General features: G+C 29.1%; 2 protein-coding genes across 4 annotated transcripts in view; one reads left to right on the top strand and one right to left on the bottom strand.

Moving 5' to 3' along the window:
* Positions 1 to 5,172, top strand: part of Snx6 (sorting nexin 6) — a 13,812-nt gene extending 8,640 nt beyond the window's left edge. The window contains exons 8-13 of one of the 2 annotated variants that reach the window (XM_067047886.1): positions 870 to 985; positions 2,418 to 2,600; positions 3,527 to 3,544; positions 3,632 to 3,695; positions 4,807 to 4,892; positions 4,977 to 5,172. In XM_067047886.1, the coding sequence (XP_066903987.1) occupies positions 870 to 985; positions 2,418 to 2,600; positions 3,527 to 3,544; positions 3,632 to 3,695; positions 4,807 to 4,892; positions 4,977 to 5,030 (521 nt within the window). In that variant the 3' untranslated portion in view covers positions 5,031 to 5,172. The remainder of the gene's footprint in view (positions 1 to 869; positions 986 to 2,417; positions 2,601 to 3,526; positions 3,545 to 3,631; positions 3,696 to 4,806; positions 4,893 to 4,976) is intronic. The other variant, XM_014428477.3, reaches the window with a different exon arrangement.
* A 1,611-nt stretch (positions 5,173 to 6,783) lies between these two features.
* Positions 6,784 to 13,747, bottom strand: LOC106685700 (arginine-hydroxylase NDUFAF5, mitochondrial). Of its 2 annotated transcripts, none has more exons than XM_014428521.3 (3): positions 13,135 to 13,745; positions 10,593 to 10,777; positions 6,784 to 9,078 (listed from the first exon to the last, which is right to left on the bottom strand). In XM_014428521.3, exons 1-3 carry the CDS (start codon positions 13,695 to 13,697, stop codon positions 8,837 to 8,839), a joined length of 990 nt encoding a protein of 329 aa, XP_014284007.1. In that variant the 5' UTR covers positions 13,698 to 13,745; the 3' UTR covers positions 6,784 to 8,836. The 2 variants fall into 2 exon arrangements, with proteins under 2 accessions (XP_014284007.1, XP_066903988.1); XM_067047887.1 differs by lacking the exon at positions 6,784 to 9,078 and adding an exon at positions 9,222 to 9,291 and having other exon boundaries at positions 13,135 to 13,747.
* Positions 13,748 to 15,122: the final 1,375 nt, after the last annotated feature.

The following is a 15,122-nucleotide window of genomic DNA, read 5'->3' as shown; positions in this document are numbered from 1 at the left end:
AATTAATTTATGTTAAACAAAAGGAGGGTCTTACTAATTTAATTTTGTATGGAAATAGGTGACTAAATCTTTTCTTAAAACTAAACATTTAAAAATAAGTTTATTCAAAAATTTAAAAATAATCATTTATATCTAATATAAATGTTTTTAATGCTTAAATATAGACTTATCTATTGTTGTCACTTCCTTGATGCAAGAAGACAATCTTGTTCTTCCAAAAATAATACTGTTTTAACTCTGGACAAAAAATTTGAATTGTAATATAAGACTTATATCGCATCTCTACTGACTAGTGTCTATACAGAACTAGATAGGAATAGTATGAGTCAATGACGCCACTGAGACTTTTCTCATCTGCGAGGGAGTAAATATGATTGTTTACTGTTCATTTGGTTGAAAGTTCTAATAAAAATATTTTTACTAATGTTTACTATTTTTCTACTTGTCATATATTTTCAATTTCATCATATTTCTGGTTTTAATGGACTTTTTGCTTTATCAAAAGTAAAAGTATAAAAGTTTTTTTAACTTAAAATAATACAAAAAAAGATCCCAAAATGTATTTGACCATGTTAGCTAACTTTAATTCTATTATAAATTGATCATTTATTTTAGAAAGGTAATCAGTCAAAAATTACCGATACATATACATACATATAATTTTCACAAAATCAATTCTATGAAGATAGAAGAACAATATTAAGAATTTTTCATTGATATTTTGTTTTGAATTTTTAAGTATTCAAAATTTTAATGTTGAGACAGTTTTTTTCTAGATCACTCAGAATCTATTTCTGCCACTTATTCCATTTCTAAAATAGTTGACTCTTTTAAATAAAATAGTTTACTCTTTATTTTTTTGTCTCTAGAAGTTGCCGATTTGTACATCAAAATTTCAATGTCTTTAATGCAGCTGGCCACTACAGATCATACAGATCTTGAGAAATTTCTCACAAGAGTTGCCGAAACTTTCGAAAAACTAAGGGTTTGTAATATCTTTTATTTATTTATTTTTAATAATAAATCATTCTTAGAATCCTCGATATCCATTTTATGTCTCAAAGCTGTATCATAATTTTTAAAGCTGTTAGCTTCATTAAATTAGAGCTAATTCCATACATTGATGTATCATTTACTAAACTTTTCAATGTAGTTTCTAAAAACATGGTTTTCAGCCAGATGCCCTTTTTCTATCTGCCACCTCTAGAGACATTTCCACACTTCCAATACTCTGTAGTGTCAATGCTTTCCATCTGATACTTTCAATACTAGTATTGGTACAATACTGATTTAGTTGGAGCTTTATTTTTACTTTTTATTTTTTTATTCTTCGGGTTAAATCATTGAGACCAGTATTGGGAGTATCATTATCGATACTTTACACCCGATACTCTCAGAATCTCAATACTATCGGGTGTCTATACTTCAGTTAAAGTATCATATCCTAAGGAGTATTGGTACTTCATTGGTATTACAATATCCCTATCCACCTTGACTGAAATGGCTCTTCCCTTCCTTCCTTAGACAGTATTTTCATTGCTTCTTGCTGCCCAATATCATCTTCATACATTATCCTCATTTTGTCTTTAAATCTTCTTATACCCCTGTACCATTAGATCTTCTTGACCTTTCAACCCAAATCTTCCTTTTGTCTTTAAATCTTCTTGACCTTCCAACCCTAATCCTCCTTTTGTCTTTAAATCTTCTTATACCCCTGAACCATTAGATCTTCTTGACCTTCCAACCCTAATCCTCCTTTCCAGTGGTTTGCTTCATTTGATAAATCTTTCTTAATCTACTCCTCATTCTTAGTAAATTCTGTTTTCTCAACTTTCTTCATGTTACCTAGATATATAAATCACTTTTTCCCACCACTTCCTCTTTTTTAAAATAAATGGAATTTAGTTAATGAATATTTGTACTTCATTTTATTTTTAAAACAAAGCATTATTTTACACAACAGTTTAATTTTGTACAATTTTTATTCCTTATGTGTTTGCCACTGTAAATACTTTGAGTGTGGTTCTTCTCTCTATCCACATATTTTGCAGTAAAATTCAATTGGCTGGGCGAATCTTACTTATTTCTAAATAAATTTAACCAGCATACCTATAGGCTACTGGAGATTTCAATTATATAAACCCATTCTATTCATATTCTCAAATGGGTAGAATTGACTCAGCGATTTTATGTATCTTTAAAGGCTACATATAAACTAAAGTATGAGTAGATCTCAGTTTGTAAAATAGTTGACTTCCTTTATACTTGATTTGTATGTAGCCATTACCATGTAGCACGCTCTTTTCTAGAATATGGTTTTAAAAAAAATTGATTGCCTTAGATTCAGTTATTTTAAACTTTAAATTTTAGTGATGATACATAATTCAGTACCAATATTTTTTTGTTTTTATTTGTAGAAAACTGAGGCACGAGTTGCATCAGATGAAGATCTCAAATTGTCAGATACTTTAAGATATTACATGAGGGATACATTTGCTGCAAAAAGACTCCTATACAAGAGACTAAGATGTTTAGCTAATTATGAAAATGCAAACAGGAACCTGGAAAAAGCAAGATCAAAAAACCGAGATATTCTTGCAGTGAGTTCATCACATTATTAGTGTCTACTTATATTGAATATTAAAGATATTTGTATATTACTCACTAAATACAACATCATAGTATAGTATCTTATTTACAGAAACATAAATTAAAATTTTATAGTCATGTGTTTAATAAGATATAAATTATTTAAAATATTTTTTAGTTAATTAATTAATGGTATTAATGTATAATGTACTCAAATTTTATTTACCAACACATTAAGGTCTTTTGAAACAGTAATATTCCATAGACTTAATTTAAAGATACTATTGTGGTATAAAATAAGTTAAAAATTCATTAGAAGTTGGTAATCATTATAAAAGATACTTATTTTTATTAGTGCACTTAGTTTCCTATTAGTTTATTTTTATTTTACACATAGGAAGGATATTTGTCATCTCTCACCAATCCTTTCAAAACCAAAACTACTTGGTTAAACCTGACAATCTTCTTAATCTACCTGTCAGTTCCACTATGATTAGTATCCAACACAAATAATAATAATATGTAACATGATTTTATTACTTTAATTATATTTACCTTGTGTTTATTCCGCAATTTCCCATTATGAAACCTAAATAATCCAGTGAGCTAATCTTTTTTTTGGCCAAATATTCTGCATAATACTGTATTTCAAAGACCTTAAGGTATCTTTTTAAGTATTTTTAGACTTAAAATTTTATTACTTATATTTATTATTGATTAAATATTAGACAAAACAATGAGTGGATATCTATCAACATATTTTAGTTTTTTTGTTATACATGAATTCTATCATTAGTTATGTTGGTGCATTTAATGAGTGGTATGGTGGCTTGCCAGCATTCCAGCATTGAGAATTTTTTTTTCTTCAAAATTTTCATCTCGGACAATTTTTAAACTAAAGTTATTTTGTGATCTCTAAAAATCTCATGCTGCTTAGGCTCAAGATGTGGCTGCTGTAAGTATTTGGTATCAGTTCAGTTCGTAAAAAAATTATAAATGCTGAGTAATTTTATCTGTGTTGAATATTTATTGGTTTGTACAGGCTGAAGCCGCCCAGCAGGAAGCATGTGATAAGTTTGAGCAGATGTCGGATAAAGGAAAAGAAGGTATTTTATACCATATTAAATGCGTTACATGGCCATTTCCTTGGTAGCTAATGGTTCCATATGAAATTAAATTAAACTTTTTTTTATTTTTTAACATAATCTGAAAATGACCTGGTTTGATATTTAAACACACAAGAAATTTTAATAACTTAATTTATTTATTGCAATATACTGTTTTATATAATATTTATAAAGAAATCACTTAACCATTTGTAAAGTTAGTCGTGAGATAGATATATTGATTACTACTTATTGTGTTTCAACGTAGCTAAAAAAGTAATGAGACAGCCTAGTCATGCAAATATGGTATTCTGAAAGCAGGGAGATTAAAGAACAAACTTTGACCCTATTTTAGAAAAAATGTGTCGGAGAAGAGGGGCCACTAGATGTATGATGGCTAGAAAACAAGTTAAAATTTCTCCAATGAAAAACATAAAATTAAAGATTTCTCAAAGTTATTTCAATGGACAAAAAGCCAATATTAGCTTAAGAATTTAATTTTGTGCTACACTAAGCATAGTACATAGTATCAAGTCACAAACAGTAATCTAAAATTTTTAGATAAACCACTAAAAACTGGTTTTATGTGTGTATATACATTTTTGTTGAGCAGCTTAATTTAAATCAGTTTCCAAGTAACGGGACTTGGTGTAAGTATGAGGACCACACATAATATGAAACAAATTATATTATGTGGAAAGTAGTAATGGAGAACTAACGAGCTGGATGTAGTGCTGCAAATGGAGGAGAGGACCTAATTTTACTTTAATTATCTTATTATTTTTTAATGGTTGATATTTCAATCCCAGTATTAATACTATATTTCAATTTTAGAATTACTAATTTTTTTATTGATTTTGATATCATATAAATCTATTAATTGATGAATGGAATATGGTCCGGGTGCGGTAAAAAAAAACTCAAATAGTAGAATTATACTATTTTATTGAGCCAACGTTTATTCTTCAATCTATTAATTATTTACAATGTCTTATAGTTCTTTATATTAAGATTAAAATTTGATACAAATAAATAAAACATTAATTTCTCTCTTATTTTCATGTCATTTGATTATATATAGTTTTAAATATATATATATTATTATTTATAGAACTTGTTGACTTCAAATCCAGAAGAGTTTCTGCTTTCCGTAAAAACCTAATTGACTTGGCTGAGTTAGAAATAAAGCATGCAAAGGTATCCTCTATTTAGATTTTATAAACTTTAATTTATATATCTACATAACTTAATATTTATATGTGACTTGCTTCATATTTTTAGGCTCAGATACAAATTTTGAAATCATCCATTACGTCTCTTAAAACTGGAGAATAATCATCTTGCATGAGTTTAATGTTTTTAAAGACAATAAGTTATCATATTCAAATATTATATACATTCCATTTATCTGTATAGTTTTTGTATGTGAGTATTATCCTGAAATATTTTTATTTAATATAAAATTTTGTTTATTATACTTGGTATCTTTATCTTTGAAAAAATTATTTTGATAATTTAAAAAGTAATTATCAATCTTTGATATTTAGATTATTGTATATTTATAAAATTGGCAGTAATTTCAACTTTAAAAAGATAATTTTATGTCAATTATAGTTTTTGCAAATAATATTGTATCTCTTCTTAATGTTATGGATTATTTTGTTATTTGGCACATAATATTTATAAAAACATGTGATAATTATAAAAGTTGTATCCCATTTTGAAGGTTGGTATGCCTTTGTTAAATAAATTATTTAATGTTACTACTTATTTGTAACAAAAGTAAGAGTCTAATCTTTATTATTTCTTAATTGGTCAGGAAGTTATCATTACATTTTAGTTATGTTCCTTATATAATATCGAAGAGCTTGCAGCAATATTCAAGGAACGAAACATCTTCTAATACTAAAAAAAAAACATGATTTCTATTTTTTTACCTGTTTGAAACCTTTAGCTCCTCTTCTTCATTACCCTTTGGTAATAATACAATCATAGTGTAAAATATATGAGAACAATACAACACATTCTAATAAACAGCTTATAAGTATTAAATATACATATCTGGATCCATTAGTTCTTCATAAGGTAAAATTCACAAATAAAAACTCCACTTCAATTACTTTTATAATATTAATTTGTTGCATATGAAATGTCAAATTTTTAAGTTAATATATAAAAAAAATTATCTTCATTATAGAGAATCACTGAACATTACTATTTATTTCAGTATTCTTAGTCTGCTGAGGATATTTATAGTATAATGATGGACTGTCAGAAAAAATTGAATAATGTACTTGGCACACTTAATTTTTTTTTTTTTAAGTTTTTATAATGATTCTGAAACATTTTGTTATTGATTCAATGAATTATCAATTTAATTAGTAAACCCTTATGGCATTTTGTAATATAATGTGCCTACTTTTTTCTCACCCACTCAGCTACATATTGGGTTGTCCCTTCTTTGAAAAAACAAAACAAAAAGCTTTAAGTTAATGTTGCTGTACAGCGTAGTAATCCACCATGAACCATTCAGTTGGATCAATTGTACCAGACATACAATGAAATTATCGCTTGTCTGCAGAAGTTCCTTAGAGTAATTGTGGAGTTGTTCATTTTAAGCCCCCTCAATTGCAGCCCCTATCAAAACCTGTTCTTGAAACCACAAAAAATCACTACAAAAACATCATTTGACATTCATAAATTAATTTAAGAGAACATGTTTTTGAAAGTAATTTTTTCCATATTACTTTTTTTATTCATATATTGGTATGTATTTTATCAAAGATATTTACAGTGAAAGTTGTAGGTATATACTTATTTATTTTAATTTCATTTATTTAACAAAGTAAAAACCAAAATAATCAAATGATTTAAAACATAATCATTAAATCACCAATCCTGGTTACAATTATAGGCACCTCTGCACTGCATCATAGTTTCCAAAACAATTTTACTATTTTGAATTATACCTTCAGTATAATCACAAATAAAATTGAGTGATGAGATATAAATTTACTGCTGCATGAAGGAGAGCCTAGGTAACTATTTTTTTGGAAATCAGGAGCATTTATAGTTTAAATAATACCAGTTGATCACACCAATTTTTATTTTGTCAGGATTACAGACCTGTCACAGCCATTGGAAGTATTTATATTTTTCTACAATATCTTGAGATAACATTTACTTTTTTCTAAATAATGAAAATAAGTAAATAATGTCATTCTAGAACAATATTAATTTAAAATACACTAAAAATAATATTTTACAAGCATCAAACAAAAAATAAATAAATATTTCTATACAAAATTAAAAAGAATAACTAAATCAACTAATATTGGACAGTCCAACCAAGCTGATGTTAACTACTTGGTGGTCAGTCATAGAATGAGAAGTGAACCAAACTGATAAAAATTACACTGATTTTATATCCAAATAATCCTCTCAGATTATTTTATCAACAATTCTTACACAGGAAAAAATATGGAGTGACAAAGCTCTATTGGGATGGATGGAGCAATCATGTAAGGCCACCTTTACAACTAAGGTTTAGGAACTATCAACAGAACTTAATTATTTCTACATTCCTATTCTGGTGGCTTTGAATTTTCTCCTTACCTAGGATTGAAGGATTTTTTGACTAATTATAAAAAAATTGCTCGAATGAGGAACATTTAAGTAGTAAATTTTGAACCAATCACACCATGGCAAAAAAGCAAACAGTTTACCATGTAAGAAAACAGTAGTGATTTAAATGTCATATTCACTGGTGATTATTTATATAAAATAAGTGTAAATTTGATTACTCTTTGGTCTGTTGTTAGAGGATTTCGAGGTAAAAGACGAGTTCATTATCTCCCACTCTGTTTAATATAGCTGTATGCAATTCGTACGTATCTTGGAGGCAATATTTATAACAGGATAACACAGCACCTGGCCTATCTTGATGATGCAATAATGGTAAGAAACAAAATGGTATGGACGGGAGCTTTTAAAGATTTTGAGATGGCGGCAAAACAACAAGAGCTCCAAATCAATGAACAGAAAACTTTTTACATCCTATCCTCAAAAAAAGATCTGTCATTACCTATGTTCTCAGACCTGGCTGATATTCAAGGCATCAGAAAGACACATTAGCGCAGTATCTATGGCCTAATGTGTGAACATGGGCGATGTAGAATCCAAAATTATGAGTAATTGTGCAAGATGTACCTGGAACCAGATTTGGTTTCAATCATAAGAGGGAATCAAATGGCTTGGCCATGTAGCATGTATGTCCAAGGAATCATTCCCTAAACTTACTCAAAGACCAACCTGGTGGAAGAGGTAGATTACAGTTGAGGTGGAAGGATGAAGTAGATGAAATTCTGAAAAAGAGGGCATTAGAAAATGGTGGATGTTTGCACTAGAGTGGAGAAAGATTATAAGATAGGCCCAGGTTCTATTAAGACCATAACACCAATAAATAAATTTCATTATAGAGTCCCTCCAAAGCTACTTTTATCAATAAATGATTATTCCTTCCTTTTGTACTATCGGAGCCACTGAATGCATCATTAGGCACACTTTATTAGTAGAACCTTTTGAAATTTATTTCAAAGGAAATAGACATCCCTTCCTTTACAGATTCTTTTCAAAATATCTCTCAAAAATAGGTTAGAATTCAGCAGCTTGAATCATCAGTTGTAATAAATAATGTTATGTGTAGTACCACTACATGTTGAGACTATGTGATGTTTTTCTTTTAATTGAATAGTTAAAAATCAGTTAATTATAGTTATACTATGAAGAAAATTAATCTGAATACGAAACTATTAAAACTAAAAGTTTCTGATAAACAATGAATTGAATAGAACAGAACTATTATAGAATTTAAGATGTGAGTTCTTGAAAAGATTATCAGCACAATAAGATAAAGTAATTATCTAATTAAAGGTTATAATTATATTTAAACACATTTTTCCTCAAAAATAAGATAAAGTAGATTCCTGAAACCATAATATATTATAGACAGTACTGTAAAGAAATTAAATTATAAATAAAATAAGTTTATAAATCCTTAGATAATTGAAACTGCATAAATATTTAACCCCTAAAACATTGGTGTTAGTTTAAAATCCTGGTAAGGTATTTATAAATCACACTTAATTTTTTTTTCCACTCGTGAGATTCCCAATATTTTTTAAAGAATATTTTGCAGAACCTCGCTCAAGAGCTTTAGGCTGTGAAGGATCTGGCTTCCATCCTAAAAAATATATTATCTGAAAGGTGGCGGGTATTCTTCCTTCTGAGCCATACAGCTGATTGTAAATTGCAGCAGCCGCCATCAATACTTCTCTGTTAAGATGTTTACAGCGATTCCAAGTGCAATTATTTTCTCCCATACCTATAAGACAATTAATACTAACCAACTTTACACAATAAAAATAAACCCAATCATTGCAATTAACTTATCGTAAATATTTAAACATAATAATTATATGAAAAACTAGCAAATGTAACTACAGCAATAAAAAAAATAATTCGCTCACCATTTATTTTTTAGTTCAATAAACTTTATTTTGTTCAAACATTATTACATTTTTTACTATGTAACTCTCTTCGAAAAAGAAATATTTACATGAAACAAACAAGACAAAATTACAAATATAATTATTATATTTAAAAAAACATGTTTTTCTGGGACCAAAAAAGTATTCATACAGTTAAATATTATCAAAAAATTGTAAATAATTAATACATGTGTACATTACTTAATATTTTATGTGATGTCCCTTGACAAAGTAAGTTCTTAGTCGGCATGCCAAAGGAACCGCCGGGCCGAGTCAATGACCCAATCAGCAAAACATTAAAATTAATGTACAGACATATGTAGATACCAGAGGTCCCCATGCACCCCTGGGGACGGTTGATATCGTAGGCAGAGGTAAACAGCTAAGCAGCCCTTATCTCACATCTGGGCACGCTAAAAATTCCGACCTCTGCCAAAGAAGGAAGCCGCCTTAATTTGAACATAATAGGGAGGAAAAAGATCTACTTTCGCCAAAGGTCATTGGACCTTTCCCACCCCCTCTAAAAGGTAAGTAAAAGAGTGGGACCATAGGAGGGCCAATGAAAAACGGAAATCGGAAGTGGGGAGAAATTAGAAGTAGAGGGGAGAGAAGAAGCAAAAAGGAACGGGGGAGAGGACTTGAAGACCGTCGATGGACAGTTGAACACAGTCTGGGAAGAGGAGAGTTTGGAGAGCAGCTGACCGGTTGGAGGCCAGAGGAGGAAGTCACATACACAGGGATTCAGCACTTGTACATACACTGGTACTTCTCAATTCATAATATAATAATTAAAGTATAAGGAAACAGATCTACCATGCTCTCTCATTATATAATTCTTGCTAATGTATATATGATTGTAAATATAAAATATGTAACAAAGACTTTACTTTATAATTAAGAATCCCTGCATGCCACCTCAGAATAAAAATAGCATAGTAAATTGGTAAACACGATTCAGTTGGAGAACTCCAATGATTAATTATAGATATTCATATCTAGCATACCAAGGCGAGGGGGTCTATGGTATCTAGTGTTTGAATTAAATATAGCGCATACTTTTTCAGTTCGTTCCCATCAGGAACCAATAAAGATACATAATACAAATACATAGAATATAAATATATAAATACAAATACATAGTATGACTATATGAATAAATTTAATATAATAGAGGTACAGGGAACCCCTAGTCGAGCTATAACACCCTAAGCCTCGTACACGGCACACCTTCAAAAGAGATGAAAATGAAACCTATTTATTATATGCTATATTATTTATTTTTCAATTTAAAAAAATTATAAATCTCTTACTAAACAACATAAATCAATGTAATAAATCAGTTTTCTACCTTTCAAATCCCAAATAAGTTCAAACATGGAAGGATAACCTATTAGAAGTTCATCAGTGTCCATAGTTAAAAGAGTAAACCCAGCTTGTGATAAGAGCCCCCCAATATCATTTATCAAAGTAAAGGGAGATATATGCGATGCCAATCCTCCTAACCTTTCTGAATCAGCTAGCTGAAGAGATGACCTACAAAAGTTTTTTAAATTAATTAAACATTTAACATGTCATTTAAATTACATGATTTAGAATGCTACCAAGGGATAGTATCTCTACATGCCTGTATCACACCTTCATGATATTACATCAAATTTACTAGATGTAATTTTATGTAAATAAAGGTGTAAATGTCAATAAATAGATATAAAATATATATGATTTAAATGATAAAATGTATTAATATAACAAATGAATTATCTAATAATTCTCTATACCAGCCACTGCTGTTATGTACTATATAGTATGATGCTTTAAATCCATCAATATAGTGTTCAATCACAATCTTTGTACTATCTTTGCATGTAGATCATTCCTGACATTACAATACAACCCTTAAGATTTTTGTATGGCTCAACATTTCCCAGAGAGGAAATGTTAAGATTTAATTTTTTTTGGCTACCATGAAATAAATATTAGCAGACCCAGATGAGAATGTAACCCACAATATTCTGAATCAGGTATTCTGAGACCCTTTTGTAGCAATGTGCCTCTTGTTTCTAAGATTGAGATACTTCATATAAACTATCTCATTTCCAGGCTAGTGGACTTTTTCAATGTTTGTACCTAAAATACAGATAATTGCAAAAGTATAACCTTTATATTGGAATCAAGTTAAAAAAAGTACCAGGCAACTTCTCAAACCAGGAGCAACTTTGAAAATAGAAAAGTAAAAAAATTGTTTACTTGAAAAATATCTAGAAAAAATTTTGTTTAAAGAGGTACATGATCAATGTCAGCCATTCCCAATGTACATAAAGTTACAATTAAAATTTCTAATTTTCTTTATGAGATAAATAATGTACACTAAAATTTGAGTAAAAATTTAAAATATTTTTCTAAAATAAAAATTAATTGAATAAAGTTAAAAAAAAATTGCAATGATGAGGTGCCAATACCTGTAAACACTTTAGCTGCTAGGACCAATACAATAATTCCTTGCTGTATCTTCATTAATATTGGTTAATAAAGACTTTTATTATTTTATTTTGATTTAATGTTTTAGTTTGTATTATTTTAACATCTTAAACTGTCCTTCTAATGAGTATCTGGAGTAATAGTCAAGATTTATAGATTTTGGGCTAATCCAAAAATTAGTATACCAAAATCAAACAGTTTTCCGTAAACAACTGAGCAAAATACTCACAAAATAGGTAAAAATTTAAACAAGCCATTTCTTTGGTAATAATAGTCTGTTTTAAACAATTTTATTTTGTTTGGAGAGAGGCTTTCAAAAACTTATAAAATACATACAAAGATCCTATTAGTTTAAATAAAGTGGGGAGTATCTAAAATGGATAGATTCTCTGACACCACATTAAAAATTTGACCCGATTACAATACTCTCCTTGCCTAGGTTATAAGGAAAGTAAAAACATGAGTACAAAGCCATATTTCTGCTAATACTGATCCAATTTTGATATTTTTTTGGGAAATATTATTAGCTATTAAATAAAATATATACCCAGTTTATAGTTAACTTAAATGTCCCTTTTGTTTTTCATTTTCTTGTAACTATATGAAACTGAAATTCTCGTCACATTTATTAAATGAATGAATGGTCATACATTAAATAATTTTTAAAAACTTTCAATTTGTGTTCTTTGTTATATAAAAACAAAACAGAGTAGAGATTCTATTTTGGTTACCAAAATTGTAACAACTAAGAATTGAAAAGACTAGGGAACTCTCATTCATGGCAAGTGATAGAGGGTGTGCTCTCACCCCCAAGACGAGGGTACCTTCCCTTCCCTCCACATTCCAATGATTTCCAAGCTAATGAATTAAGTTTTGCAAGTAATAATATTTACAAAGAGTCCTATTAAATGTTTTGTTTTATTGAATTATTATACAGCATGAAGTATTACCAAACCAAACCATCTATCCATCTGAGGAGCTAAAGGGTACAAGTGGGCTCATATCTATCTGTCGAAATATAAATAAGCATTTGTTTGAAAGTTAAATGGGAGGCCACAAGAATACCAGGTAGACAGAAGACCTATATTGCACTGATACCTAGCACATTGATGAATTTACAGATCAGCTCTTTTTTTTTAAGCTTGTGTACTCCTTTAATCCTTGGATATCTCGTATAAGAAAATAAATATGGTACGGGAAGTTAAAATTTTATATATATATAGTTCATGCAGGAAAATGCAAAATCCTTTCATAGTGGAAAAAATGTACTAAAACTATAAGACTCTGACTTCATCTTCTTTATTTTATCAAATGGCATAACTGATAAGACTGTGCCCTATCTTACAATTAAATACCCCCAAAACATCATTAGAATGAAAAAAAAACAATGTCAAAGTAATTAATGAAATTACCTCAACTCATACAAGGTATCACCACCAAAAAGTGCTCCCATAAAGGCACCATCTTTTTTAAGACATCTTATCACTTGCTTAAAGGTACTGGGTAAATCATTAACCCAATGTAAAGTTAAACTGGAAACAACCAAGTCTAAGCTATCTTCTTCAAAGGGGAGTTCTTCCTCATTTACAACTTGTTTGCTAACATTAACCCCAGTTTCAGGAAGAGAAGCTTGTTCTAGGGTTGAATTACTCATATCACACATAATCAGATTTTCAACACTATCTGCTAGAATATGTCTTGATATATAACCTCGACCACAACCTAAATCAACGACATTTTTAAATTTTCTGTTAATATCTAATATACGATCAGCCACTCTCCATCCTACTTCTTCTTTTAAATAATCATATACTACGAAATTTTCAATATTTGACGCTCTAGATTTTTGAATGAGTTTAGCCTTTCTATCAAAAACGTTTATCACATTTTGTCCAATTTTTAGAGTAGTAGTGAAGTGTCTTTTATGCAAAAGAAATGAAAATTTACAAAATTGTAAACTTATCATATTTGTCATATTTTAAGAAACACAAATAGACCGCCACTAACAACACACATGTAGAATAAGAGGTAGATATTAATCTTACTTTGTACAGTATGAATTGATTGGTAACATAACATTGCAAGTATAGTACGTCACGATGTTCTGATTGTTGTGTTGCACTATTAACTTCCATTAATTAAATTTAAAGAAAAAGGAATTTAAAATTTAGCTCCGTATAGTTGTTTTCTTCAGTTTACAACTACTAAGGAACATTTTCAGCTAGTTATTTAATAGCTTATTGCAATGAGGAGACAAGATGACATTTAATGAATCTATTATCAGTAAAAACATAGCACGATAAAAATATGTAGTGTCTTATCATTTATATATTTCATCATTTAAATCTTATGTTATCTCTAGTCTACCTAATATCAACGAATCTTGTTCATCCTCAACCACTGTCAAAAAAAAGGAGGGTTACACATAGCACACGATTTAAATGATTAGCCTAGATGATAAGACACTACATCTTATCATTTATATATTTAATCATTTAAATCGTGTATTATCTGTAACCTACCTTTTGTCAATATTAATATATGATATGATTGTTAAATTGCTTTTTATGATATTTGAAAGTGTTAAAAATGTTTCTATAGAAGGTTGACAAGAACTATAAAGTGTTTTCATGTTTTCTCATTTAATTGTTTACCATTATTATCTTCCTAGATACCGACAAATACATTATGATAATGAATTACTAAACAGGTTTGTAACCCGTGATCATATGGTTACATAATTATATATACACGATATTTTCTCCCTCCTTTTTACTAAAACTATGTTTAGCAGAAAACAAAGTCTTTTAAGTAGGATGGCTTCTTTACTAATCATCAAGGCCTGCTAGTCTCCGGTCTACCCCGTTAATTTTCCAAATTAGATGTCGGTTTATCCTCTTGATTTTGTGTAGCTTTACCCTTTTCAGCAGATAACTAAGGTAATTCTTACAAACTAGAAGTCTTCTTCAAGTACACAAATTCTTCTTTAGTAGAGTTTTCTGCTGAGTTCATTTCTTCGTCCCAATTTTCCATGAAATGTTACTTAGTTCTTTTCCATCTTCGCCAGGGCCCTGTTTCATAATGAAAGCTAATAGTATTGGTTCATAGTACAAGTATAGAAACAACATGATAATTATACTAATACTTATATTTTTTCATAATAGGGTGGACTATTAGTGATATTACAGGAGTTAAAAAGTACTAAAGTACAAGTTACTATTGTACGAGTCAGTGTAATTGTATTAAGTTAAATCGACAAGACTAGTAGAGTATTAGTTTGTACTTTATTATGAAACAGAACCCTGAAGGTAAAAGATGCCTTAAAGATACCGTAGACTTCCTTCCGTATCTGTGCTTCATTAAGATATATTGGGGATTCGCTTCAATTATTTCAACCCTT

This window comes from Halyomorpha halys, unplaced genomic scaffold (genome assembly GCF_000696795.3).
Source record: "Halyomorpha halys isolate HHAL.00 unplaced genomic scaffold, Hhal_1.1 Scaffold33.1, whole genome shotgun sequence".
Classification (NCBI taxonomy): domain Eukaryota; kingdom Metazoa; phylum Arthropoda; class Insecta; order Hemiptera; family Pentatomidae; genus Halyomorpha; species Halyomorpha halys.
This window is presented reverse-complemented; position numbering and strand designations above follow the sequence as displayed.